Source organism: Mustelus asterias, chromosome 20 (genome assembly GCF_964213995.1).
Source record: "Mustelus asterias chromosome 20, sMusAst1.hap1.1, whole genome shotgun sequence".
Classification (NCBI taxonomy): Eukaryota; Metazoa; Chordata; class Chondrichthyes; order Carcharhiniformes; family Triakidae; genus Mustelus; species Mustelus asterias.
In genome coordinates, this window is record NC_135820.1 from 33,905,620 (window position 1) to 33,932,838 (window position 27,219).

Consider the following 27,219-nt stretch of genomic DNA (forward strand, 5'->3'; position numbering starts at 1 on the left):
GCATAAATCAGAAACAGTTTTCATATTGGAGTTATGGGAGTTGGGGTGCACAGTTGAGGCACAACTTTGATTTTCTTATACTTCTCAGCCGGAGCAATTATACTGTATAAAAAAAACTGTACAAAATACTGTACTTTTGACAGTATATTTTCTACCTTTGTCTATGGTAAACATTTGAAACTGGACATTTGCTATTTTAACAGAATATTATATACTTAATCCTTCACCACGCTATAAGGAATATAGAACGAAAACATACATCAGTCCAAATGTCACATGCCATTTCCCACCAATGTCAATGTGGGCCTTATCCATTGAAAATTTGACACCCGAATTGGGGATGAATCCTATGTCAGAATTAGGCAATCCAAAACTCTTTATGTACATCCTGCAAATACAGACAAACATTAACTTTGTACCTTCATGAATAAAGATGGAAAAATATTATTTGTAGATTGATTTCAAGATACACTGAAGTCGGCTCCAAAAGATATTACCACAAGCTCAATATACACTATCAAAAATATTTCAATACCTTCGAAATGTAGATTGTAACTTTTAATGTGTACTAGGACCGCAGCCACAACTGTAACCAAGAGATCGCAGTGCATACTCAAAACACTGCATTGGTGATGATTTGTTCAGACACTCTCATGAAAGACTCACCACTGATAAGCACTATATAGTTGAGAGAGATAGTCTCTGGCATGCGCAAAGGAATATTTTCTTGAAGATTTAAGTTGCACAATAGACTATTTATCTGTTAGAACACAACTGTTGCAAAAGTTAACAGTAAGAAACACCAGTCCATTTCAAACTATAGAAAAGTAACCTTTTCTTTTTAATTTGACTGTAAAATATAGTCAATGTTAGAAAATAAAGTCAGTATACTCCATTTATTCCAAAGTTCAGGAACGAGGAGATCATGGTAAAAGTGTATTACAAATGCTTCCTACACTCTTATTTTCACTGACACCCAATGACAGCATTGAGGTTAAAGCAAAATACTGCAGATACCGGAATCACAAACAAAAATAGAAAATGCTGGAAAAACTCAGCAGCTCTGGCAGCATTAGTGGAGAGAGAAAATAGATTGAACGTTTCAAGACTCTTCTTCAGAGTACTTAGATGTTAAATCATGAAAAATCTTTTTTTTTGGAGACCAACGGGATCATTTTTGTCTGAGCAGCAATCTGTTGGGTTGATGGCAACCTATGATATCGTGCCAGAGCCGAGAAATCAGGATCACCCCCGATCTCTCGGCTCTCGCGATTTTACGTGAGTCGGATTTCCAGCGAGGTCAGCCTCTCGCTTGAAATTGGCGAGAGGCTGAATAATTTATTTAAATTTATTTAAATACTTATTTACATCTTTTTAGTGAGCCCAGCACTCAATCGTCCGGGCTCACTTGCCTTTGTGGCCTCGCTGGGAGAGGTTCTCTCTGGTGAGGAAAACACCTGCTCCCCATGGATGTGGAGTAGTTGTGTTGGCTTCACTGGTGGAACCGCAGGCCGCTGAGGCCCCTCTGGGAAAGTCGAGGGCAAGGTGGGGGTGACCCACAGGCTTGTGGGGTGACATGACTCACTCCTGTTCCTAATTATTGTGTTCTTATGATTTCCCCATGCTGCTTGTGTTTGATTTGCATCTAAGAGAGAATGAGGAAGGTTGAAGACAGGCTGGTTGATTGAAAAAGGATGGCTCTTGAAGATAGCAGGGGCCATGCACTTTCTTGTGTAAGTTCATAGAAAGGTCTCAAAATCAAATGCATCACATCACAGAATCATTACGGTGCAGGAGGCCATTTGGCCCATCATGTCTGCAGCAGCTCTCCAAATGAGCATCATGACATAGTGCCATTCCCTGCCTAAGTCATCTTTAGGAGTGAATGGTTATACTTGCATGAATCATTGGAGTGGGTTGGCTGAGTGATGTAGATGTTTTATCGGCTTTGAGTGGCAAGTAACTGATCTGTTCCAATCCTCCTCATACTACTGCTTTTGTTTGCACCCTCAGCAAGTGCAATGATCTGCATTAGAAAAAACTGCAGTGCTGTAATGAAGTTGTTGAAGCCCACACTAGGATACTGTCCAGAGAATTAGTTAGAGTATTTCAAAATTATTCATAGCAGTGCATAGAATCAGATCGAGAAAGGCTTGCCTATGAGCTGCTGCATGCTCCAAAATAGACTCCTGTTCTCAAAAGCTGTCACATCATTGAACAGCTGTGGTTAGTGGATTGCTTGATAACAGGTGTCATAGAATCATAGGATCATAGAATCCTTACACTTCAAAAGGAGGCCACTCAGCCCATCGAGTCTGCACCAACCACAATTCCACCCAGTTGCTATTCCCATACTTACCCTGCTAATCCCCCTGACACTAGGGTCAATTTAGCATCACCAATCAACCTAACCCGCACATCTGTGGACTGTGGGAGGAAACCAGAGCACCCGGAGGAAACACATGCAGCCACTTGGAGAACGTACAAACTGTATAAAATTATGAAAGGCATAGATAGGGTGAACGGTGGGAAGCTTTTCCCCGGGTCGGTGGTGACGTTCACGAGGGGTCATAGGTTCAAGGTGAAGGGGGGGAGGTTTAACACAGATATCAGAAGGACATATTTCACACAGAGGGTCGTGGGGGCCTGGAATGTGTTGCCGGGCAAGGTGGTGGAGGCGGACACACTGGGAACGTTTAAGACTTATCTAGACAGCTATATGAACGGAGTGGGAATGGAGGGATACAAAAGAGTGATCTAGTTTGGACCAGGGAGCGGCGCGGGCTAATTGTTCCTGGTTTCTCGTTTCAAGGCTTCATTCTACGATCATCTTGCTGGTGCCAGTACAGAGTGAGACTGCGGATAGTTGGGAACCTGTCTCGGGGGCAGGGGATTCATATGGTGTTCGTGGAAGTGGAAATGACTAGGGTTGGGAAGCATTTTCCGATCGGGGCCATTGTGATCTCCTGGACTCGTTTCGATCGCCTCAGGGGGTCGGAGAGGAATTTCCCAGATTTTTTTTCCCCATATTGGCCCTGGGGTTTTTCACTCTGGGTTTTCGCCTCTCCCTGGAGATCACATGGTCTGGAATGGGGGGGTGGGGGTAAGTTAATAGGTTGTAATGAACAAAAGCATCGTAGCTGTGAGGGACAGCTCGGTGGATAGGATATTGGTATGTAGATAGGCTGGAAAATTGGGCGGGGATCCTGGATTCAGGATTCAATCCTGGACCGGGGAGCGGCGCGGGCTTGGAGGGCCGAAGGGCCTGTTCCTGTGCTGTATTGTTCTTTGTTCTTTGTTCTTTGTTCCACGCTGACAGTGACCCGAGGCCGGAATTGAAACCAGATCCCTGGCGCTGTGAGGGACCCGGGTTCAATTCCAGCCTCGAGTCACTGTCTGTGTGGAGTTTGCACATTCTCCTCGTGTCTGCGTGGGTTTCCTCCTATTTTACCAAATTCATCCTTTAATCTCAAATTGCTTAGTGTTCAGAAAAACAACATGCTAGGAAATAAAAACAGAAAATGTTGGATAAACTCAGCAGGTCTGGCACCATCCATGGAGAAATTTCTCTCTCCATAGGTGCTGCTAGACCTGCTGAGTTTATCCAACATTTTCTGATTTTACTTCGGATTTCAAGCATCCACAATATTTTGTTTTTATTTGAACAATCTATGAAGAATGATTTTCTGCAAACGAATTAATTGATGGGATAATAAAAATAGACATAATCAATTAGAAAGCAGAAGATAAAAGAGTGCAAACATTTTTCCAATGAAAAGGAGATTGATGCCACAGCCAAGATACAAACAGGCACAGTGATTATGCCAAGGAATAGATGTGGACAGGCAGAATTTTTCTTTGCAAAAATAGATTTTTATTTCCTTAGATTTCATGGCACTTTCTGGTATGTGGTAATAGACGTATGGTAATATAATTAAATCAGTTAGTACTTCATCATTTGCTAAAGTATAGAAATATTTGGATAATGCACTTGAAGGGTGGGATATTCTGGCCACGCTCGCCCAAAATAGAAAAATTCCACCCGAGGTCAACGAACCTTTGCATGGTCCTTGCCCCCTCCGCCCACTACGATTCTCATGGCAGGTGGAATGGGAAAGTTCCCTTGGAAGTGTAATTCCCTACAGGACCAAGAGATGGAAAATGGGTAGGTAATTAACTCTATTGGATCCAGCACAGAGATAATGGGTGCAATTTTTCCATTTCTGTAACCACCTCATGACTTTACAAAGGGACTCAAGCTCAGCAGACTGTAATACAGTAAGAGTTGTTTATACAATAAAAACATGTTTACCTCTTATCATACATACCCTGTGATACGATACTGCAGCCAGCCAAGTAGGTCTATTGTCCCACTTAAATCTGGTGGTTGAAACTCCATCACCTTCTTCTCAGCATCAATGATGGCAATTTGCCTGGCTAATCATTTTGAAACAGGAGCACAATACATAAAGAGTGTCAAACACATGCAAAATATTATAACTTCAACTTCTTGCTTTCTGCAGTGGATTTTATTATTTGACATAGCATCAGAAAGCTACCCTGCAAAATGTGAATGAGCACTGTAAAGACTGCCAGCTATAAGGTCAATCAGAAGGGAGATTCACTGGCATTTCTAGAGAACATAAACTTGATTGGAGATTATAAATTTACACATATTAAACATAGTAGAAGCTTTCTCTGGATATATTCAAAGCGTAATACTGGGTGACATTTCCAAATCTTCTCAACTTCCTGTGGTTAGCATTGTGGTTAGCAATGCTGTCTCACAGCACCAGGGATCCAGATTCAATTCTGGCCTTGGGTCACTGTCTGTGTGGAGTTTGCACATTCTTCCCGTGTCTGTGTGGGTTTCCTCTGGGTGCACCAGTCTCCTCACACAGTCCAAAGATGTGCAGGTTAGGCTAATTGGCCATGCTAAATTGCCCCTTAGTGTCAGGGGGATTATCAGGGTAAATAGGTGGGGTTATGAGGAATAAGGTCAGGGTGAGATTGTTGTGAGTGCAGGCTCGATGGGCCAAATGGTCTCCTTCTGTACAAAGAAACATAGAAACATAGAAAAACTACAGCACAAACAGGCCCTTCGGCCCACAAGTTGTGCCAAACACATCCCTACCTTCTAGACCTACCTATAATCCTCCATCCTATTAAGCTCCATGTACTCATCCAGGAGTCTCTTAAAAGAACCTATTGAGTTTGCTTCCACCACCCCTGATGGCAGCCGATTCCACTCGCCCACCACCCTCTGTGTGAAAAACTTACCCCTAACATCTCCCCTGTACCTACCCCCCCAGCACCTTAAACCTGTGTCCTCTCGTAGCAGACATTTCTACCCTGGGAAAAAGCCTCTGAGAGTCCATCCGATCTATGCCTCTCAACATCTTATACACCTCTATTAGGTCTCCTCTCATCCTTCGTTTCTCCAAGGAGAAAAGACCGAGCTCCCTCAGCCTATCCTCATAAGGCATGCCACTCAATCCAGGCAACATCCTTGTAAATCTCCTCTGCACCCTTTCAATCTTTTCCACATCCTTCCTATAGTGAGGCGACCAGAACTGAGCACAGTACTCCAAGTAGGGTCTGACGAGGGTCTTATATAGCTATACTGTAGGGATTATATGATTCATTGTCACTATTTACCAATGATACGCATAATTTTAACCTGTCACAGATTAATCTGTAAAATACTAATGAACAATAATAAATTAGTTTGTTATTTTTCCCTAATTATCACTTACAGTTTATCCACATTAAATTGCAGTCAATTAATATTTTTATTGAAAACAAGCATTATCTTAGGTCAAGGGGCATTTTCAAGTTTTAATGACCAGTTTTTGTTTTATTAGAAAATGTTAAGCATGTCAACAGATTTTTTCTTCTGAAATTAAGTTTTTGGACAGTATGATATTTCATCTTGTTTCAATAGCGTAATTTTCAAATGGGCCCAGATTTTGTGCGAAAAGTAACAATGAGGTTATCAGTTAAAGTTTAATCAGACAGCAATCTGCAGCAGCTATACATGCACAGTTAAATGTGGAAATCAGAAAATTAGTGGCCAAAATGCTTTGTTTCTCCAGAAGCTATACTATATGGGCATCTCATCAAACAACATAGCATTGAAATACAAAAAAACTTAATTTACACTGGAACATTTTGTGGTGAGTTTATTGTGCATGTAGCAGGTAAATACAGCAACTTCACACAATTCAGTGTAAATTAATTTTCAAAAGCTTGATAGGTCTTAACAATCACCAAACAACCTCTCTGGCATTGAAATTTCACGACTGTTCCACATTCCTGGGGAGCAGGCGTCTTCCTCACTGGAGAGAACATCTCTCTGGCAAGTGCATAAAGGCAAGTGAGACCAGATGATTGAGCGCCGGGCTCCTAGAGTCATAGAGATTTACAGCATGGAAACAGGCCCTTCGGCCCAATTTGTCCATGCCGCCCTTATTTTCTTTTTGAAATCCCTAAGCTAATCCCAATTGCCCGCATTTGGCCCATATCCCTCTATACCCATCGTACCCATGTAACTATCTAAATGCTTTTTAAAAGATAAAATTGTACCGGCCTCTACTACTACCTCTGGCAGCTTGTCCCAGACACTCAGCACCTTTCTGTGTGAAACAATTGCCCCTCTGGACACTTTTGTATCACTCCCCTCTCACCTTAAACCTATGCTCTCTAGTTTTAGACTCCCCTACCTTTGGGAAAAGATATTGGGGCTGATTTTGCCAAATCGGCTCTAAGTGCCGGGTGCAGTGGTAAATCAGACCCGCGCCCGGCAACTGCGCTCCAGTGCCCCCATACGTCTTTTTTCAGTGTGGGTCCAGTGGGCGGGGCCTAGCGCATTTGCATCTGTCGGAGCACCGAACTGAACATGCGCAGTTCGGGGCCGACAGCACTCAGCGCGCCCGAGCGCGAAAGTCAAAGGGAGGAGACGTCACATCCCCCCCCCCCACCGCCTCAGGGAAGAGACATCACATCCCCCCCCCGCTACCTCCCCTCAGGGAAGAGACATCACATCCCCCCCCTACCACCCCCCCCTTCAGGGAAGAGATGTCACATCACCCCCCTCAGGGAAGAGACGTCACATCCCCCCACACCCCCCTCCACCCTCCCCTCAGGGAAGAGACGTCACATCCCCCCCTGCCCTCAGGGAAGAGACGTCACATCCCCCCCTGCCCTCAGGGAAGAGACGTCACATCCCCCCCCACCCCCTCAGGGAAGAGACGTCACATCCCCACCCCCCCTACCCCACCCCCCCCCCCCCCCCTCAGGGAAGAGGTCACATCCTCCCCTACCCCCCTACCCCACCCGCAGGGAAGAGAAGTCACATCCCCCCCTCCTCAGGGAAGAGACGTCACATCCCCCCCCCCCTTTCAGGGAAGAGATGTCACATCCCCGCCCCCCGTTACCCCCCCTCCCAGTGAAGAAACGTCATCCTACTCATCAGGACCCCCGGGGCAAGGCCAGGATCCAGGATCGCAAGAGATGCATTTGACGGACACCAGCGATCAAGGTACGTCGGGGGCCTGGGGGGGGGTCCGATCCTGGGGTTGGGGGAGGGGGGGGGGCAGGCTGCTGGCAGGGCCTGCGTCCCAGGATGGTCTGATCGGGGGGGTGAGGTGGGCTGCCGGGGTGGTTCATGGGGGCGGTCCATGAAGGGTGGTCGGGGGCGATTCGGCGGTTCAGTTGCTGAGTTGAAGCCCTATCGGACTTGAATTCATCAACACGGTAAATGCGCGGGCGCCGATCGGAGCCTCGTAAAGTGGGAATCCTTGGGTAAGTTGGGCGCGGGCTTCATTATGCCGATTTAAATGCATGCAAATGCATTTAAATTGGCCCACTGGCCGATTCGGGTGTGCGCTGGATCGGCACCCGGATCGGCCGTTGGTAAAGGCGCGATTGGCCTTGGGTCGGGTCTGGACCACGTTTTAGGCCCGACGCCCAACTTTACCATGATTCCGCGCCCAAAAACGGGCGCGAAATTTCGGTAAAATCAGGCCCATTGACTATCTACCTTGTCTATACCCCTCATTACTTTATAGACCTCTATAAGGTCATCCCTCAGCCTCCTACGCTCAAGAAAAAAAAGTCCCAGTCTATTCAGCCTCTCCTTATAACTCAATCCATCAAGTCTCGGTAGCATCCCAGTAAATCTTTTCTGCACTCTTTCTAGTTTAATAATATCCTTTCTATAATAGGGTGACCAGAATTGCACACAGTATTCCAAGTGTGGCCTTACCAATGTCTTGTACAACTTCAACAAGACGTCCCAACTCCTGTATTCAATGTTCTGACCGATGAAACCAAGCATGCCGAATGCCTTCTTCACCATTCTGTCCACTTGTGACTCCACTTTCAAGGAGCTATGAACATGTACCCCTAGATCTCTTTGTTCTGTAACTCTCCCCGACGCCCTACCATTAACTGAGTAAGTCCTGCCCTGGTTCAATCTACCAAAATGTATTACCTCGCATTTGTCTAAATTAAACTCCATCTGCCATTCGTCAGCCCACTGGCCCAATTGATCAAGATCCCACTGCAATTGGAGATAACCTTCCTCACTGTCCACCATGCCACCAATCTTGGTATCATCTGCAAACTTATTAACCATGCCCACTATATTCTCATCCAAATCATTGATATAAATGACAAATAACAGTGGGCCCAGCACTGATCCCTGAGGCACACCGCTGGTCACAGGCCTCCAGTTTGAAAAACAACTCTCTACAACCACCCTCTGGCTTCTGTCAAGAAGCCAATTTTGTCTCCATTTGGATACCTCACCCTTGATCCTGTGAGATTTAACTTTATGCAACAACCTACCATGCAGTACCTTGTCAAAGGCAAACTAAACAAATGTAAATAAGTATTAAAATAAATTTAAATAAGTTATTCAGCCACTTGCCCACTTCTGGTGAAAGGCTGGCCTCGCCGGAAATACAGCTCACGTAATATCGCGAGGGCCTTGGACGGCACGGTAGCACAGTGGTTAGCACTGCTGCTTTACAGCTCCAGGGATCTGGGTTCGATTCCCGGCTTGGGTCACTGTCTGTGTGGAGTTTGCACATTCTCCTCGTGTCTGCATGGGTTTCCTCCGGGTGCTCCGGTTTCCTCCCATAGTCCAAAGATGTGCGGGTTAGGTTGATTGGCCATGCTAAAATTGCCCCTTAGTGTCCTGGGATGCGTAGGTTAGAGGGATTAGTGGGTGAACATGTAGGGATATGGGGGTAGGGCCTGGGTGGGATTGTGGTCGGTGCAGACATGATGGGCCGAATGGCCTCTTTCTGTACTGTAGGGTTTCTAAGTTCTAAGTAAAACTGGTGTGGTCCTGATTTCTCGGCTGTCACACGATTTTACCGGCTCACTCCACCCATCGATAGGCGGGGCGAGCCAGTAAAATCCCGGCCTCTGTTTGCCCCAGTAAACATTCCACAACCTGAATGGTTCATTAAATACATTGGTACTTGGTCTGTTCACACAGGTTGTTATGTTAATGACTGCCATGCTGCACTGACTTCCGAATTGCAGGACATTCCAATGCAACATTCACAGAAGTTCAAGCACTCATGGGCAAATGTAAATGCATTAATTGGCTGATGTCATTCAATTACTGCTGACTGCAAAATCTCAGTCAATACCTTCTTTTACCTAGTCGTCAAAATTAAATGTGAGATCAAACATCAGATTTTTGTCCATCATCCTTGATGTGCTTGTGTGATGAAACCACCTCAGCTTAAGTCTGTATATATTTATGGACAGTGGAAGACTGGATCAGCCCAATATTATAAAGCTGCTCCTTTCATTTCAATATGTCAGTGCCTTGCTTTTCAGATTGAGATTACTACATTTGGCGCCTTAATAGGCTTCACTCATCAAGCCCAGTTCTAGACTTTCACCCTGTAGAATCCCTACAGTGCAGAAGGCGGCCATTTGGCTCATCGCGTCTGCATCGACTCTCCAACAGAACATCATCCCCATGGTGGTGGTGGTGTTTGCAGGCAACCGCCGCTCCTGCCCTCCTAGTTGGTTGAACTCACAAGATTTGGAGGTGCTATTGAAGGAGTCTTGATGAGTTGTTACTGTGCATCTTGTTGCAGGTGGAACTCACTACTTCCAATGTGCAGCGGTGGTGGGGGAATCAATGTTTAAGGTGCCTGTGAAACAGGTGTCTTTGTCCGAGATGTTGGTTGCACTCATCCAAGCAAGTGGCGAGTATTCCATCACAATTATGACTTGTGCCTTGTAGATGTTGAAAAGGACTTGGGGACTCAGGCCCTTTGCCACAGAATGCCCAGCCCCGACCTGTTCTTGTAACCACAATATTTACGTTAAATTGGTCCAGTTAAGCTTGTGGTCAATGGTGATCCCATCCCCTAAGGAAGTTGATGGTGGGGATTCAATGATGATAATGACATTGAATGTCAAGGAGAAGTGGTTAGATATTTCCCTGTTGGACAATTTCCTGATTTTTATACCTTAATTTAATCTATTTCTTCAATTTAGTATATATGTCTCTAAGACAGATTTGTTAAGGGCAAATCATGTTTGACTAACTTCCAGGAAGGTATAAAGTTTAAAGTTTATTTATTAGTATCACAAGTAGGCTTACATTAACACTACAATGAAGTTACTGTGAAAATCCCCTAGTCGCCACACTCTGGCACCTGTTTGGGTACACTGAGGGAGAATTTGGCATGGCCAATGCACCTAACCAGCACGTCTTTTCGGACTGTGGGAGGAAACTGGAGCACCTGGAGGAAACCCACGCAGACACAGGGAGAACATGCAGATCCACACAGACAGTGACCCAAGCTGGGAATTGAACCCGGATCCCTGGCGCTGTGAGACAGCAGCACTAACCACTGTACCACAAAGTGGGGTTCCTCAGGAGATCATCAGCCATGTTTTCATTGAATGGCAGAGTAAGCTTGACGGGCCAAATGGTCTACACTTGCTCTAATGTATGTAAGTGTTAGGATCAATGCTTTTCTTAATCGATATTAATGATTGAGACTTGAGTGTGCAGGTTACGATTTCAAAATTTGCAGATGACACAAAACTTGGAAGTATTGTTAACATCGAAGAGGATAGCGATAGACTTCAAGGAAACATAGGCAGACAGGTGGAATGGGTGAATACAGGACAGATGAAATTTGATGCCGAGAAATGTAAGGTGATACATTTTGGTCAGGATAATGATGGGGAGACATTATAAACCAAAGGTCCAATTCTAAATCCTGAAGCAGAATGACCTGTGAGCATTTGTAAACAATCAATGAAGGTTACAAGTTAGATAACGAAAGCAGTTAATAAAGCACATGGAGTGTGGGCTTTATAAGTAAAGGCACAGAGTAGAAAACCAGTGAAGTTATGATGAACCTGTATGAACACTGGTTTGTCCTAAATTGGAATATTGTGTCCAATTCTGGAACCACACTTCTGGCAGGGTGTGAAGGCCTTAGCGAGGGTGCAGAAAAGATTGAGAAGAATGGCTCCAGGGATAAGGAACTTTAGAGAAGCTAGGGCTGTTCTTCTTAGAGAAGAGGCAATTAAGAGGAAATTTGATAAAAGTGTTCAAAATCATGAGGGTTTGTATAGAGTTGATAGGGAAAAACGTGCCAGAAGGATCAAGAATCTAAGGACACATTCAAAGTATTTGGCAACAAAGTGACAGCGACATAAAAAACCTTTTTTTGTAGCGAGTGGTTAGGATCTGGAAGACACTGGTTGAGAGTGTAGTAGAGACAGATTCCATCATGGCTCTCAAAGGGAAGTTTGATAATTATCTGCAGAGAAAAAATTAGCAGATCTATGGGGCAAGATGGAGTTGAACTAAGTGAACCTCTTTTGCAGAGTGTTAGTATGGACACCAGAGAAAGTGGTTGAGGCAGGTACAATAGCAACATTTAAAAAGCATTTGGATAAATACATGGATGGGAAAGGCTTAGAGGGCCAAATGCAGGCATTGGGATGAGCTGGGAGGGCACCATAGTCGACAGAGATTGGTTGGGCTGAAGGGCCTGTTTCTGTGCTGTATTGCTCGATAACTCTGTGACAAAAAAAACTCTTTCTGTACTGTAATCATTCCATGATTCTACATCAGCATCCCACAGCACCCATAATTTACCAAACTCATATTACAAAAGTGCCTGTCCAATTTCCTGAGCTGGGTTTTCTTAAAATCTACAGCATAGGTACTTAACTAGAATGTCCTACCCTTTGACAAGAGTTTGAAAATGACATTACAAACTTATTGTCACCTTCTTTCATGGCTTGTTCTCTTTCTTGTTCATTTGATTTGGCTGAAACATTGCATCCATTTTACGATACATTTCTAATGTAAGTTTGAAATAGGAAGGTTATAAATTTGTGCCATTTTACATTTTGAGAATTCTGCTCTGACTCAAAGTGAAAGCCACAGGAAACATTGAGAGACAGTATTCACAGCATACGCACCATATTCCAAAGCTTTTTGTGTAATTTTACTTTGTATTCCTGGATTGGGGCCAGTCTTTCCAAGCGCAGTTCCAATCAAAACAAGAGTGACCCAGGTTGACAGGTACATTTTTGCTATGGACATTTTGTTTGAATCAGCAGGATACAGCTGCAAAATATTCCATTGAATAACAAAAATTTCCTGTTATTATGTTAGATGTTATTTAAGTTTATTACAGTTCACACATGCATCAGCAATACTAACAAAATATTCAGGATTACATTGCCAAAGGAAATTCTGCTTGGTAACATCCAAAACTGATGGTCTCAACAATCACCTGCCATATTAGACTGCCATAAGTTATAATTTCTTGTGTATTAGAAACCTATGGTTTGCAGGATTTCATGCATTTTGCTGAGATAATAAGATTTTCAAGATAAAGTAACAATTTAAAAATGATCAACTTCAGTTGAAACTTGCTTTCTAAACATGTGGCATACTTTTTGAAGGCATTAAACTTGCCAGGCTAACAGTACAAAAACAGTGCACAAACAGTTCTGATGCTTACTTTTATGAACTATAGATCTAAATAAACTGCAGCTATCAAAGTAAGGACAGCATTGTCTTTTACCGTGATCAGCTTACCTTCTCTGCAACTAATGTGGGCAAAATGTACTTCTCCAAAGTATTTTTGTTTCGTTTCGACAGAAACAGGAAATGTCCAGTGAACCAGCAGTACCATTAATTATTAACCATATTATTCTTAACTCAAAATCCCCAAGAGATTTGGTCAGCAAACAAAAATTGAAAGAAACAATAATGCATATTCTTATCATAATTAATCTTTATATAAATGTGCTACTATCATGAACCCCTTCATTCCTAAGGCTTAACAATATTTGGAAAGTGGCAAAACACAGTGCATATACAAGCCATTTCACTGTTTAGAATTACCTTTCCTTCCAGTACTGGGGCTAAGTTTATAAACTGGATCCCCTTTTCTACAGATTTCAGAGAATGTAAATACTATGACTCACAGACGTACATCGCACTTTTCAAATTTGCTAGGCAAATGTCACAGAATCATGGAATTTTACATCTGTGGCAACTATTCAACCCTTTGTGCTGGCAAAAAACCCAACCATCTTTCTGTAGCCTTGTAGGCAATGGCTTCAAGTATATATCCAAGTACTTTTTAAATACAATGAGGGTGTCTATCTCTACCACCCTTTCAGACAGTGAACTCTAGGCCCCTACCGATTCTGGATTAAAAAAAAAATATTTCATAGGATGAGGAAAGATTTCCATCTTTCGTTGGTGAGGCCAGCATTTTATTGGCCTTATTGCCCTAATTGCCCATGGGAAAGTGGTGGTGAGCTGCTTTCTTGAACCACTGCAGTCCATGTAGTGTCGGTACAACCACAGTGCTGTTTGAGGGGAACTGCAGGATTTTGACCTAGGAACACTGATGGAACAATGATATAGTTCCAAGTCAGGATGGTGTGTCGCTTGGAGGGGAACTTGCAGGTGGTGGTGTTCCTTTGCATCTGCTGCCCTTTTCCTTCTAGGTGGTAGAGGTCACAGGTTTGGAAGGTGCCGTTGAAGAAACCTTAGTGAGTTGCTACAATGTATCTAGTAGCTGGTATACATGCCAATGTGCGTTGGTGGAGGGAGTGGATGTTGGAAGTGGTGGATCGGGTGCCAATCAAGCAGGCTGCTTTGTTCTGGATGGTGTCAAGCTTCTTGAGCGTTGTTGGAACAATACTCATGCAGGCTAGTGGAGAATATTCCATCACCCTCCTGACTTGTACCTTGGGTGAAAAGGTTTCTCCTTGACTCCTCTAATTCTCTATCGCTCACTTTAAATCTTTGCTACCTGGATGTTGATCTCACTGCTAAGGAGAACAGATATTTCCTATTCATTCTATCTAGGCTCCTCATAACTTTATACATGTCAAGTACATCTCTTCTCAACCTCTTCTGTTTCAATGAAATATTCCTAACCCATACAATATTTCCTTACAACTAAAATTCTACATTTCTGGCTACACGTCTATAAATTTTCTCTGTACCCTGTCTGGTATGCTGGCATCCATCCTGTAACATGGTAGCCAGAACTGTTAAAGGTACTCTAGTTGTTGTCTAATTAGTATCTTTTGCAGTTCTAGTATGATCTCCCTGGTCTTTTTAAAAATTCATTCATGGGATTTGGGCATCATTGGCTAGGCCGGCATTCATTGCCACACCCCACCCGCCCCCCCCGCCCGCCCCATCCCATTCCCTTTGAAGAAGTGGGGGTGAGCTGACTTCTTGAACTGCTGCAGTTCATGAGCTGTAGGTACACCACAGTGCTGTCAGGGAGGGAGTTCCAGGATTTTGACACAGCGACAGTGAGGGAACAGCAATATATTTCCAAGTCAGGATGGTGAGTGGCTTGGAGAGGAACTTCCAGGTGATGGTGTTCCCAGGTATCTGTTGCCCTTGTCCTTTTACATGGTAGTGATCATTGGCTTAGAAGGTGTTGGCTAAGGAAGCTTAGTAAGTCCCTTGTAGATGGTAATGCTACCACTGTGCATCGGTGGTGGAGGGAGTGAACATCCAGTCCAGCAGGCTGCTTTGCCCTGAATGGTGTCAAGCTTCTGAAGTGTTGTTGGAGCTGCACTCATCCAGGCACATGGAGGGTATCTCAATACACTCCTAACTTGTACCATGTAGATGGTGAACAGACTCTGGGGAATCAGGAGGAAAGTTACTCACCACAGGATTCCTGGCCTCTGAGCTGCTCTTGTAGACACAATATTTAAATGGCCAGTTCAGTTCAGTTTCTGGTCAGTGGCAATTCCCAGGGTGTTGATAGTGGAAGATTTGGCAATGATAATGCCATCAAATGGTAAATGGTAGCTCCCAGGATGTTGATAAGAGGGAGATTCAGCAAGAGTAATGCCATTAAATGTCAACGGTTAGATGATTAGATTCTTTCCTGTTAGAGATTGTCATTCCTCACAGTTGTGTAGTGTGAATGTTATTTGCCACTTGTTGGCCCAAGCTTTAATATTGTCCAGGCCTTGTTGAATTTGGACATGCCCTTCATCAGTATCGGAGGCACCATGAATGATGCAGAACATTGTACAATCATCCGCGAACATCCCATTTTTGACCTTATAATGGAAAGAAGGTCAGTGATGATGTAGCCGAAGGTGATTGAACCTAGGACACTACCCTGAGCAACTCCTGCAGTGATGTCCTGGAGCTGAGATGATTGACCTCCAACCACCACAACCATCTTCTTTTGTGGTGGGCATGACTCCAACTAGCAGAAAGTTTCCTCCCAATTCTCATTAACTCATTTTGCTTGGGCTCTTTGTACACTATGCCTCGGCTAACAAATCTAATAACCACCTTAAACCTGCCCTGCTACTTTCAGCAATCGGTGGACAGACACACCGAGGTCCCTCTGTTCCACTACATCTCTCGGTATCCTATTTATTCTGTAGGCCCTTGCCATGTTTGTCCTCCTCAAATGCATTATCTCACTCTTCCGTGTTGAATTCCATTTGTCACTTTTCTGCCGGCTGTCCTGTCCATTGCTGCCTTCTTGCGGTATAGGTCTTTCTCATTATCAATTACTTGACATATTTTTGTTACACTGCAAATTTCTTAATCCAGACCCTACATTTAAATCTAAATCATTGAGATATATATTAGGATATATTTATACCACATGAAGCAATGCACCTAGTACTGAGGCCTGTGGAGCCCTTTTGGAAACTGTCTTCTTGTTTCTCCTGCATGTTGAAGGAGTGAGCCTAGCCTGACTCTGCACACAATGATCTGCTGAACACATATTCTGCTGGCATCCATTTGGTCCAGAGTGAGGACTCCAGGATGCTTCTACTCTATTTGTTTACTGTCATGAGACATGGAGCGGGCAGCCAATTGACAAACGATACTTATCTAGAAACAGCAATGCATCATCAGGTAGATGGTTCTGGTGATCCCAAATACCAGAGCACACCTGGGCAATCTCTCCCCATACGGTAATCTATCTGCATTTATAGTGATAACAGCATTAGCAGTAAGTTAGACTTAGTCTTGCATGTGCAGAGGAGGTCATTGACTTGACATTGGACCCATGAATGTTGCCAGACCTCACAGCTGCTAACTCAACTGCAAACTTCATCCAGGCTTCCTTGCTCAGGCAGGAAGATCTCATCCCTAGGGAAGAGTACCTTTGCCCTTTACTGTCGAATCTGGAAGAGGCCTTAAGGGGATGCATTGCTAAACCAAGGGGGTCACATGCATCTTCCCTCAGACAGGTTGCTGTTTGATGCATCCATGCTCAACTCCTTGGATCGTCTTCTGAGTTGGAGGCGGAGGAAGGGGGAATTGTGGGATCTTGCATTGGAGGCAGTGTGGGAGTTGGATGAGGGGTCTTGCACCAGAGACAAGGGGCTAAGGGACCTGCAGTAGAGATAGGGTGAGAGGTGTTTTGCTGGAGACAGGGGGACTTTACACTAGCTGTTCTGGCAATCTGGAAGAAGCAAGGAGTACAGCATTTGGATCTGGCTGCTGTTCAAAATGGTGCTAGCACCTTCCTGTCATCTGACACCAAGATTGGTTTCTTGCTGCCATCCCATCATGTGCCACACATTAATCGGCCAATTGCCATGTTGTCCTGTCCAGCTGCTACATCGCTTCCAGCCAAAAAAATGTTTCCCATCATATTAGTTTTTTAAAGTATGCAGGATGAGGGTGTGGGTAGCGATCCTGCATGCAGCAATCCTACCCTTGCCTTTGCCATTGTAGGGGGTGGACATTTTAATCCCCTTCCCCCATCCCTATATTTCTATAAAGTCAGGACCATATTGGTAGATATGGTAGAAAGCATTTCAGGAGGAGTCATGAACCATGAAGGAAGTCTAGACTGTAAGCAGGAACCTTTTAACAGGTAAGTTCAAAAGGTGTTGACTTCACATGTCATAACATAATAGTGCACAAGATAAATATGCTTTCAATTCAGTAATTAATGATAGGGCTTTGTTCAGAAAAGATACATGACCATTCAATTGACCAGCATTATGAAAGTGTCCAAATGGATAACATGCTCTGCAGCATTTCACAATATTGGAATTCAGATTTTAATGTGTCAACATCCTCCTGTGATTTGACCATTTCTGTGATTGACAGTCTGGACATCTGTTGAGCCTTTGAAGTGGTGGAACAGTTGGCCATCTGTTTCACTGCTTAAAGACTTAATACATTCAGCTCTGGAGGCTGTGTTGAGATAGTCATGCAATGGAATCCTGTTATGAATGCTTGGCTGAACTCCAAACCCACAATGGATTCATTCAGCAGGCGTTGTTGCAACAACTGTCAAGGGAACTGTGAACTTTGGTTGTGATTGGCAGGTATATGAGCAATTTGTAAAATTATATTTTGGCAATTTTTTTATTTTGCCAATTTCATGACTGCTTTAGAAGAGTAAATTATTTTTCAAGCGGAGTTTGAATGCCAGTTTTATGAGTGAAGATTGTTTTTAAGAGGATTTGAATAGCTGTTTATTTATTTTGAGTTTCATGAGCATCTCAAAGACTTCTCAATGTTATAATAAAGCTCACAGGTTATGTTCATAATGGATAAGCTGGCACAGGGGTATAGAGTAGGCATAAGGGTGGGTAGAGGAAGAGGGCTCGTCTATCTAATAATCATGCACAGGATAGATGGCTTGCAACTGCACCTGCCATTTCACCTCCCACCTGATCAGCAGATGGTGACCCTGACTTTAGCCCATCTCCTTCACCCCACCAAAAATCTATCATGCACGGGCATTACCAGGCAGGAAGTGGGACTGTGACATGAGGAAACAGTTGACTTACAATTCCCACTTAGAGAGTGAAAATCTGGGCCCAATTCTTCATTAGGAACTATCCTCATATTTTCTGTCGCTACACACAGCTTATCTTTTTGGACTCTAATAGGCACACCTGTTGCTTAGCTACCTTTTTGCTCTTTGTGTATTTACTAAACACCACCAGGTTGTCTTTGATTTTACTTGCTAATATTTTTTCACTTCCTCTCCTTTCCTTCACTGTTTATTTTTTAAATAAATCAACATTTCCTGAATGACACCAAGTTGTTTTCAGTGTTAAGTCCTTGGTATTTAATATTAATTTTCCTTTTATACCCTACTGTACCATGCATGCTTCTTGACATCTAAGTGTTCTGGATTTGTGAGTTCCGCCCTTTTTCTTCTTGAGAACATACTTGTTCTGAACCAAATATATCTGCTCCTTCAATGTCAAATATAATGATAAGGAAGAACTATAGAATAATGCCCTAATCTAATGATCAGCAATCTAGACTTCATTTGAAGTAGTTTCACCACCAACATATGCAATATTAAACTAAAGATCAGCATCAAATGTTTGAACACTCAATCATTTGGCAACAAAATAAAAGCACCAACAAGTTCCATGATAAACAGCAGTCATTGTAGGCCATTCCTACTAACTGGCATAATTTAAATGCATTTACATATCTGTAGACTAACAATAGGTTCAAAACCTGACTATTCTCAGATGCCTGAGTAGGTTCCTAACAAAGAAGCCTAAAAGGCCAACTCGTGCATTTTTGTTTTATTATAATCCCATTTACCGTCATCAAAGATTGCTACAGAAATACCTTATTTTTTCGCATTAAAGTGCTTATCATTTGCATTGGAGATTGGCTCTTAAGTCGTGTAGTTTCTGGTGTGATCCCTCACTCTCAAGCTTCGATGACACAGCCAAACAGATTGATAATTAACCTGCTTCCAAGAGACCCATGGCAAGTGGAAGACATTCTTGGCCAGCCATCCTTGGTGCTTATTGGTGTCCATTGAGCTATACCCGCTCATGTTTCTCTCGCAACACGCACAGCCTTTAGTTCTGGTTCTAGTTATATGTGGGACTTCAGATCACCCTTCTGCTTCAATTAAAAACAGAAGTGCTGGAAAAGCTCAACAGATGTGGCAGCAGCTGTGGCAAGAGAAACAGAGTTAATGTTGAGGTCAATATAACTCCTCTTTGGACCAGACTTCAGATCTTCAGCATCCACTGTAGCTGCTTTTATTTCACCCTCATGCTGGATTAATTTTGCTATTATAACTCACGTATAACTCAAACAACATTTTCATGCTACAAACTTGCCACAGCTGTTCCATATTACAAAGATTTGTTTCATTCACACCACTATTTGAAGTTTTCAGTTTAAAAGTCAAGATATTGTCGTGCCTGCTACACAGTCTGTTTTAATCCTTATACGGTGGACACAGAACTGCGAGTTGACGTCTTGTTAGTACAACCAATATTTATTTAAAATACACAATCAATAATCACCCACACAACCAACAATAAGTTATCTTACAGAAAATACTAAAGTTCAGGTCCAATACAAGACCTTGACTTAACTTTGCATGACTGTCAAGTACCCAAGCAGATATTGGCCTTTATCTGTGCGCTGGTCTCAGTCATCCTCTGTGTAGTCTGGTCCTTTGGTCTGGTCTGGCACTCTGGCTCTGGTCTTCCTTCCTTCTCGGGTGCGGTGGCTCTCCTCGTGCTGGTTGTTGCTGGTGACGGTCACCGTTATTGTAGCTCGTTCGTGGGGTCAGAGAGAGAGAGAGATTCTTGGTTGCGCAGCACCCTCTATACCCCGTTGGGTTTCTCGCCCCTTTTGGCCATTGCCAATCAATCGATCAGGACTTGATCACCCTGATCGATAAAGTCCAATCGGGTGCTGCCACACCAATCTCTGAGTGTGTCCCCAACGGCCATGTCTTTAGGTGCTGGGGGACGTAGAATACACACCTCCCTCCCAAGTAAGGGGTTACGGTGCCCCTATGTCTGGTAAACAACCCAGTTTGACCAGAAAGTCTCTTTTGTCCTGGAGATGACCCATATCCTGAATATTCATTCGTCTGGGTTGCAGCCTGTTTATCTCTGTCTTTTAGGCTCGGTTTCGTTCTTGCCAAATTGTCCCAGAGTGCTTTACAAATCGCCATTTTAGATGGTCCGTTTGGCTACCGTCCCCCCTTTGATCCTGAACGCGAAGCGTGATGGATCACAAACTCAGGACCAGTACCCATCAGGAATTCCCCAGTCACTCAACAGTCAAGTAAGGCCCAGGTATTGGCATGCACAGTAACAATACATCCCTACAACATATTCCAGAAGCTACAGACAACAACATTCTACAAATACAAACAACCACATATTCTAAACACCATTATTACAATTAGCTAATTACCCACAAATACAGAAAATCACATATTCTAAACACCATTATTACAATAAGCTAATTATAAACCAACATTCAAACAAACATTACAATAAAGTATTCGCAGATCTGAGGCACATTTTGTAATAGGATTTCCAATGGCTCATTAGTACAAATCGCAAAATGACAGGCTTCATGTAAACATTGCTCTACTGAATTAGAGGGGACCATGGTTCAAGAGCGGACCCTACATCCTGCCTCCGGGTGATCCTCTTTTTCCATCGGCTGAATTGGACTGTGAGGATGATTAGGTATACCAGGGTGAACAAAATCTGTAATATCGCCAAGTGTGACATTACGCGAACAAATGGATGGATTTGGATGTTTGAGCCCCAGCTCGAAAGGTCATCCCACCAAGAGGTGACTTTGATTTCTTTAATTCTCCTTTTCACCTCTTGGGTCTGTTGTACTACTTTGGTGAAGGTTCTGTGAGCTGTAGCCAATTTTGCCCGAATCAGGTTCAATTCCTCTGGCAGGAGCTTTAGGCTTGTGTCATATTTCTCATGGTGCTCCCCGAGAGTCTGTCGGAGCTGATCAGTGGCATTCAAATCTACCCTCTCCCTCTTATGAATATCTATTAGTTGAAGAGGCCCACCCTGGCTGGTATGTCTGGTTTGATGCAGAATGTACTGTTAGTAATGTTACAATGTGTCGCGCCATACTGATATTGTTTCAGGGAGGTGGTGAGACAGTATCTCCCTGCTCCCTTGTAAGCCACCCGAGTTATGTTTGTTCCAGGCTACGAGCTTCTACTGAGCAATTTAGGCTAGTGTTTGTTCTGAAGCCACACAGTGCATGCTCATTTAAGTAAACTGGGTACGGGCATGTGATTATTTCGTCAGTTTGCTGACATCTGTCCAGAATAGTGCCTATGAGACTCCCTTCTTTCTCCACTGCGTACGGTAAAGTGCCGTCGTGCCCTATCCAGATATCCTCATGGATAGTCTCTATATTCTCCACTTCAAAAACCCTCAGTCCGACCCGGTCGTCAGTGATTATGGGGAGCCCTAATATCATTCCCAGGGCTTTCCCTGGAGTCCCTTTGCAGTCGTCATTGAACCAGACTTGGGTCAACTGTCGCATCTGGCAGCCAGATAACTCGGGGTGTTTCTTACCCGTAAGTAGGTGTTCCATCTGTTCGTCACTAATCCAAGATGGAAACTGTGCGTACCTGTTCTAGGTTTTCCCTTAGCTGTTCTATCATCCACTGTCCATGTGCACTACATAAAGTCCGGTTCTGTTGTCGGTCATCATCCTCTAATTTTTCCCTGATATTTTGATTGATTGTCTTGGCGTGTCCTTCTAGCACAGCTACCATCTGGCTGCTGGCTGTGTTCCCAGTCAGTTCCCCTTCAGCATCTTGCTGATTGGCCCCATTGGTCGAACTTAGTGTCTGTTTAACCTGTTGGGTCAGAACCCCAAGTTTATTGTCCAGGTCAGCTAAATCAAGGACGCTGATGGTCACTACCCCTGCCCCGTATGCTGTGGCCATGTCATTGACTAACTCCCTTCTGGATCTTTCCTGTCTTTCATCCATTCCTATCTTCCATCCTAACAGTCTGTGAGTTAAGTGGAGGTACAGTCTCTTAAATTGGGGAGAGCACCACTCTGGCAGTTGAGTCCCAGCTATATCCACCACCACAGATACCAATTCGTGGTGAATGTTGTCATATAGGGTTTTCTCTGTGTGTTTTAGTATCAATCCATTCTGTGATCCGAGGGTGGCTTCAGGACAAATCGAGTGGGATGGGTCTGGGGTTGGCTTCGGCCCAGTTCTTATTTCATACAATGTAAAGTTCCCCTCTATGAGTATCCCGGGGCACCGCTGCCCGAGCTCTAATCCTTTTTCTGGGCTGTTGGCCAGACATCCAATTTCAGGGCACCCATTATTTGAAAATCCCCACCAATCCCCTTCTATGGTGACACTCAGATAACATTCAGTTGAACTGCCATTTGGTTTTTTGTATACCAGCCGCATGTTGTTACACCCAAACATTATATTCTTCTCGGGGTGCACCCATAACACACCCTCTTCACATTCCCCCGCGTCAGGTGGGGCAATCCATAATCGGATCGTATAGATAACCTGGTTACTCATACTAGCAGTATACAAATGCTTTTAACAAAGAACAAAGAACAAAGAACAATACAGCACAGGAACAGGCCCTTCGGCCCTCCAAGCCCGCGCCGCTCCCCGGTCCAGGATTGAATCCTGAATCCAGGATCCCCGCCCAATTTTCCAGCCTATCTACATACCAATATCCTATCCACCGAGCTGTCCCTCACAGCTACGATGCTTTTGTTCATTACAACCTATTAACTTACCCCCACCCCCCCATTCCAGACCATGTGATCTCCAGGGAGAGGCGAAAACCCAGAGTGAAAAACCCCAGGGCCAATATGGGGAAAAAAAATCTGGGAAATTCCTCTCCGACCCCCTGAGGCGATCGAAACGAGTCCAGGAGATCACAATGGCCCCGATCGGAAAATGCTTCCCAACCCTAGTCATTTCCACTTCCACGAACACCATATGAATTCCCTGCCCCCGAGACAGGTTCCCAACTATCCGCAGTCTCACTCTGTACTGGCACCAGCAAGATGATCATAGAATGAAGCCTTGAAACGAGAAACCAGGAACAATTAGCCCGCGCCGCTCCCTGGTCCAAACTAGACCACTCTTTTGTATCCCTCCATTCCCATTTTAAGTGGGTGCTTCCATCAGAGATTCTTGTACCTTGCATTGGTCTGTACTGTAGGCTGAATTTCATCATTTGGAGCACCTCAGATTCCTTCATTCAGCATTTCTGTTAACCAGTCGCCCAACAGAGACTCATCTTCTGAATCATTCGTCTCATGGGGCTCCATCATTATCTCCTCACCTAGTTTCCATATCCGTGTCTGCTCGTTGAACTGCACTGTGGGATCTGCGTTTGAATCAGGATTCAGGGGTCCTTCACCCTCGTGTCCCAGTCTAATTAATCTATGTGTCTGGTCCCTTATCCATGTGGGGGATGCAGCGTCGGGTGTCCCCATCAAAATAACCCGGTGTCGTTTAGTCAGGACCTCACCGTTGGGTCTGGTGCTGTTAAGGCTTATGTTTATGGGAGAATCCACAATGCTGCGAGGGCCGATATCTGGCGAGTCGCGCCAGTCCTCTAGGGTGCGCAAGTCTCCTGTTATGTCTGGGTCGATCAGTACCCCTAGGGACACTCCAGGTGTGGACGAGGCTCTGGACTGTAGTGTGGTAGGCGTCAGGGTCGGGTCTGAACCTGAAAGTGGATGAGAAGGTGTCCTTGGAAATACATTTCCTGGGTGAGGCCATTCCGGTCGCCTAGTGTCATCCTCCCCTATCTCTAATGTGAGATGGTGGAAGTGATTATTCTTAGTCCCGTAAGCTTTCAGTTGATTGACGTGGAACCAACCAGTTTTCCTATTGGCGATTAGGACTTTATACACAGAGGGGCTTATTTTGTCAGTGATGTCTGCATATCTCGGGGATAAGAAAGAATTGGGGTTGTAGAGAGAAATCATTACCTGCTGGCCAACCGTATATTCTACCGGGTGTACCCTTTTATCGAAATATGCCTTGCTCTGTTTCTTTTTAACTCCTAATCGGACAGCCGTGGCTAACTGGGCTGCTTTAATGTATTTTAAAATGTTTTCGGTTATCTGCTGGACGGTTTTTCCGTGGGTGAGCGCTGTGATAGCAGGCTCAGTTAAATCAAACCCCAATAAATATTCAGCTCCCCTCATAGTTCGGCCAGTCATTAATGGGTGGGGGGGGCGAATCCAGTAGAACTGGAAAAGGTGTTGCATACCATCATGAGGGCAAAGGGAAGTACTGTATCCCATGTTGTGTTGTTTTGCTGCACTGTCTTTCTAATGGTCCCTTTTAGCGTTCGGTTCATGTGCTCTACAATTCCACTGGATTGTGGATGGGAGGTGATATGGGATTTCTGCTTGATGCCAAACATAGCCATAACGTTCTGCATCACCCGCCCGGTGAAATGTGTCCCTTGGTCAGACTCTATGCTGCGGGGAAGACCCTATCGTGTAAGCACCTGCTGGGCTAATATCTTTGCGGTGGCCTTAGCTGTGTTGGATCTAGTGGGGAATGCCTCGACCCATTTGGTGAAAGTGTCTGTTATTACCAGGACGTATTTAAATCCATTCCTACACGGCGGCAGTGGGCTGATATAATCAATTTGGAGATTTGTCCAGGGGCCTTCTACTGGGCGTGTGCGTCTTAGCTCCGCTTTTCTGGCATACTTATCGGGGTTGTTCTGGGCACAAATTAAACAATTGTCGATATAATGGGCAACGTCATCGTGCAGTTCGGGCCACCAACATAATTCTTTTAATCGCTCGGTTGTTGTCTCTATGCCCTGATGGCCATGTCCATCATGGTACTGGTAGATGAGCTGATTTCTGTCCTGGGCAGGGACTACGTACATGCCTGCCTTTAATATCAAACCCTCCTGAATCTGTATTTTGTCTTTCCATTTCTCATATGGGGCTGGGTAGACTCCGTCTAAAATTTGTTTTAGGGAACTGTCAGTGCGTTGCGCCTGGACCAGGTCGGCTATATTAGTTTGGCAAATGGTCACAGCGTCTACTCGCTGTGGCTGCCAAAACTGTCCCGTACGAGCACCGGCCTTGGCTAGTGCATCAGCCTTACAGTTACCAGGTGGGGAGGTCCTGTGGTGGCTTCTAGCCTTAATGATCCCATATGTGCGCCCTTTGGTGGCCTGCAGAACGTATTTTAATAAGGGGGCTGATGGTAGGGGCTTTCCGTCCGCAGATACGAAGCCTCTGGCTTCCCATAACGGTAGGAACTCAGTCAGGCTGTTGCAGATGTACATACTATCGGAGTGTATGTTGGCGGGGGTTGGAAATAGGTCTGGGTGGCTCACTACGTATGCGACTGCTGCTAGTTCAGCAGCTTGAGCACTCAAATGGCTGGGTAGTTTGAGGGTGAGTTCTATTAGTGGTTGTCCCTGTTGATTTTCCACATAAATGCCAAATCCTGTGATTCTGGTCCCATCCTCTGTGGTGGATGAACCGTCTACATAAATTCTCATGGCTGAGTCTGTCCGTTGGGTGGCTGTCTGTTTTGTCCCTGATCGTGTCTCCTGTTGTTTTGGGATAAACGGACCTGTGGGGTCCTTTGTGGCTATGACCTGACACGCATGCGGATCTCCCCCATAATTCCCCAGGAACGTGGGCACTTTGGTTCGCTTTACGGTGATGTCCCTATCCTGCAGTAGTCGTGTCCAACGGGCAGTGCGGACCTGGCTTACTGAGCCGTCTTTAAGGCGGCCATCCAGCAGAAGCTGGGTTGGGGTGTGTTCAGTGAGAATGGTTATTGGGTTCAGTCCGGTGATATAGGCAAAATGCTGCACAGCCCAAAATACCGCGAGCAGGTGTCGTTCACACCCGGAGAAGCCCTGTTCGACTGGGTCCAATACTCGTGAGGCAGAGGCTACTGGCCATGTCTTTCTTGTAATAATACTGCTGAAAGTGTGTGGTCGGTGGCTGCAACTTCTAAGGCGTATGGTAGATCTGGGTCAGGGATTAGTAAGGCTGGCACTGTGGCGAGGGCGCGCTTTAAATCGGTTACTGCAGCTGTGTGCTGCACAGTCCACTTCCAGATTGCGTTTTTCTTTATCAATTCGGACAATGGGGCTGCCTTGGTGGTGAAGCCGTCTATATGGTTCCGACAGTACCCTACTAGACCTAGGAAAGATCGGAGGGCACTCACATCCCGGGGCAGTGGGAGGTGCACTATGGAGTCTATCCTTTTCTGTTCGATCTCCCTCTTCCCATGGGTAATCACTGTGCCTAGGTATATAACCTTGGGTTGTAAAATCTGGGTCTTTTTCGGGTTGACTTTGCAGCCTAATGAGTGGAGCAGTGCGAATAACTCATCCAGCAATGTTATATGCTCCTCTTTGGTGTTAGTTTGTAACAATAAATCATCTACATATTGGACCAAGCACTCGGGTCGGGAAAACTTTTCTAGTCCGGTAGCTAGTCGCCTGTGGAAGATGGACGGGGAATTATGGAAATCCTGTGGTAGGCAAGTCCAAGTGTATTGCTGTCCTTGTACGGTAAAGGCAAACTTGTACTGGCAAGACCGATTTAAAGGGTTGGACCAGAAGCCATTACTGATATCTAGTACCGTGAAAAACTTTGCCTGGGCTCCCTGTCTCATCATGGTGACAGGGCTTGTGGCTACTGTGGGAGCCGTGAGTGGGGTAACCTTATTTAATTCCCGATAATCGACCGTTAACCTCCATGATCCATCTGCCTTCTTCATGGGCCATATCGGCGCATTATTTGTGGAAGCCACTCGTCTCAACACCCCCTGCTGTAATAGACTATCAATTACTTTGGCCACCTCCCCCTCTGCCTGTCTGGGGAAACCGTATTGTCTCTGTAGT

The 27,219-nt window shown here is 44.7% G+C and overlaps 1 protein-coding gene across 1 annotated transcript in view; it reads right to left on the reverse strand.

The window, feature by feature from the left end:
* Positions 1–13,124, reverse strand: part of LOC144508282 (bactericidal permeability-increasing protein-like) — a 57,466-nt gene extending 44,342 nt beyond the window's left edge. Inside the window, exons 1-4 of the mRNA XM_078236099.1 lie at positions 13,109–13,124; positions 12,484–12,631; positions 4,329–4,437; positions 260–388 (exon numbers count right to left, since the gene is read on the reverse strand). Coding sequence (XP_078092225.1) covers positions 260–388; positions 4,329–4,437; positions 12,484–12,607 — 362 coding nt within the window. The 5' untranslated portion in view covers positions 12,608–12,631; positions 13,109–13,124. The remainder of the gene's footprint in view (positions 1–259; positions 389–4,328; positions 4,438–12,483; positions 12,632–13,108) is intronic.
* Between the last annotated feature and the right edge of the window lie 14,095 nt (positions 13,125–27,219).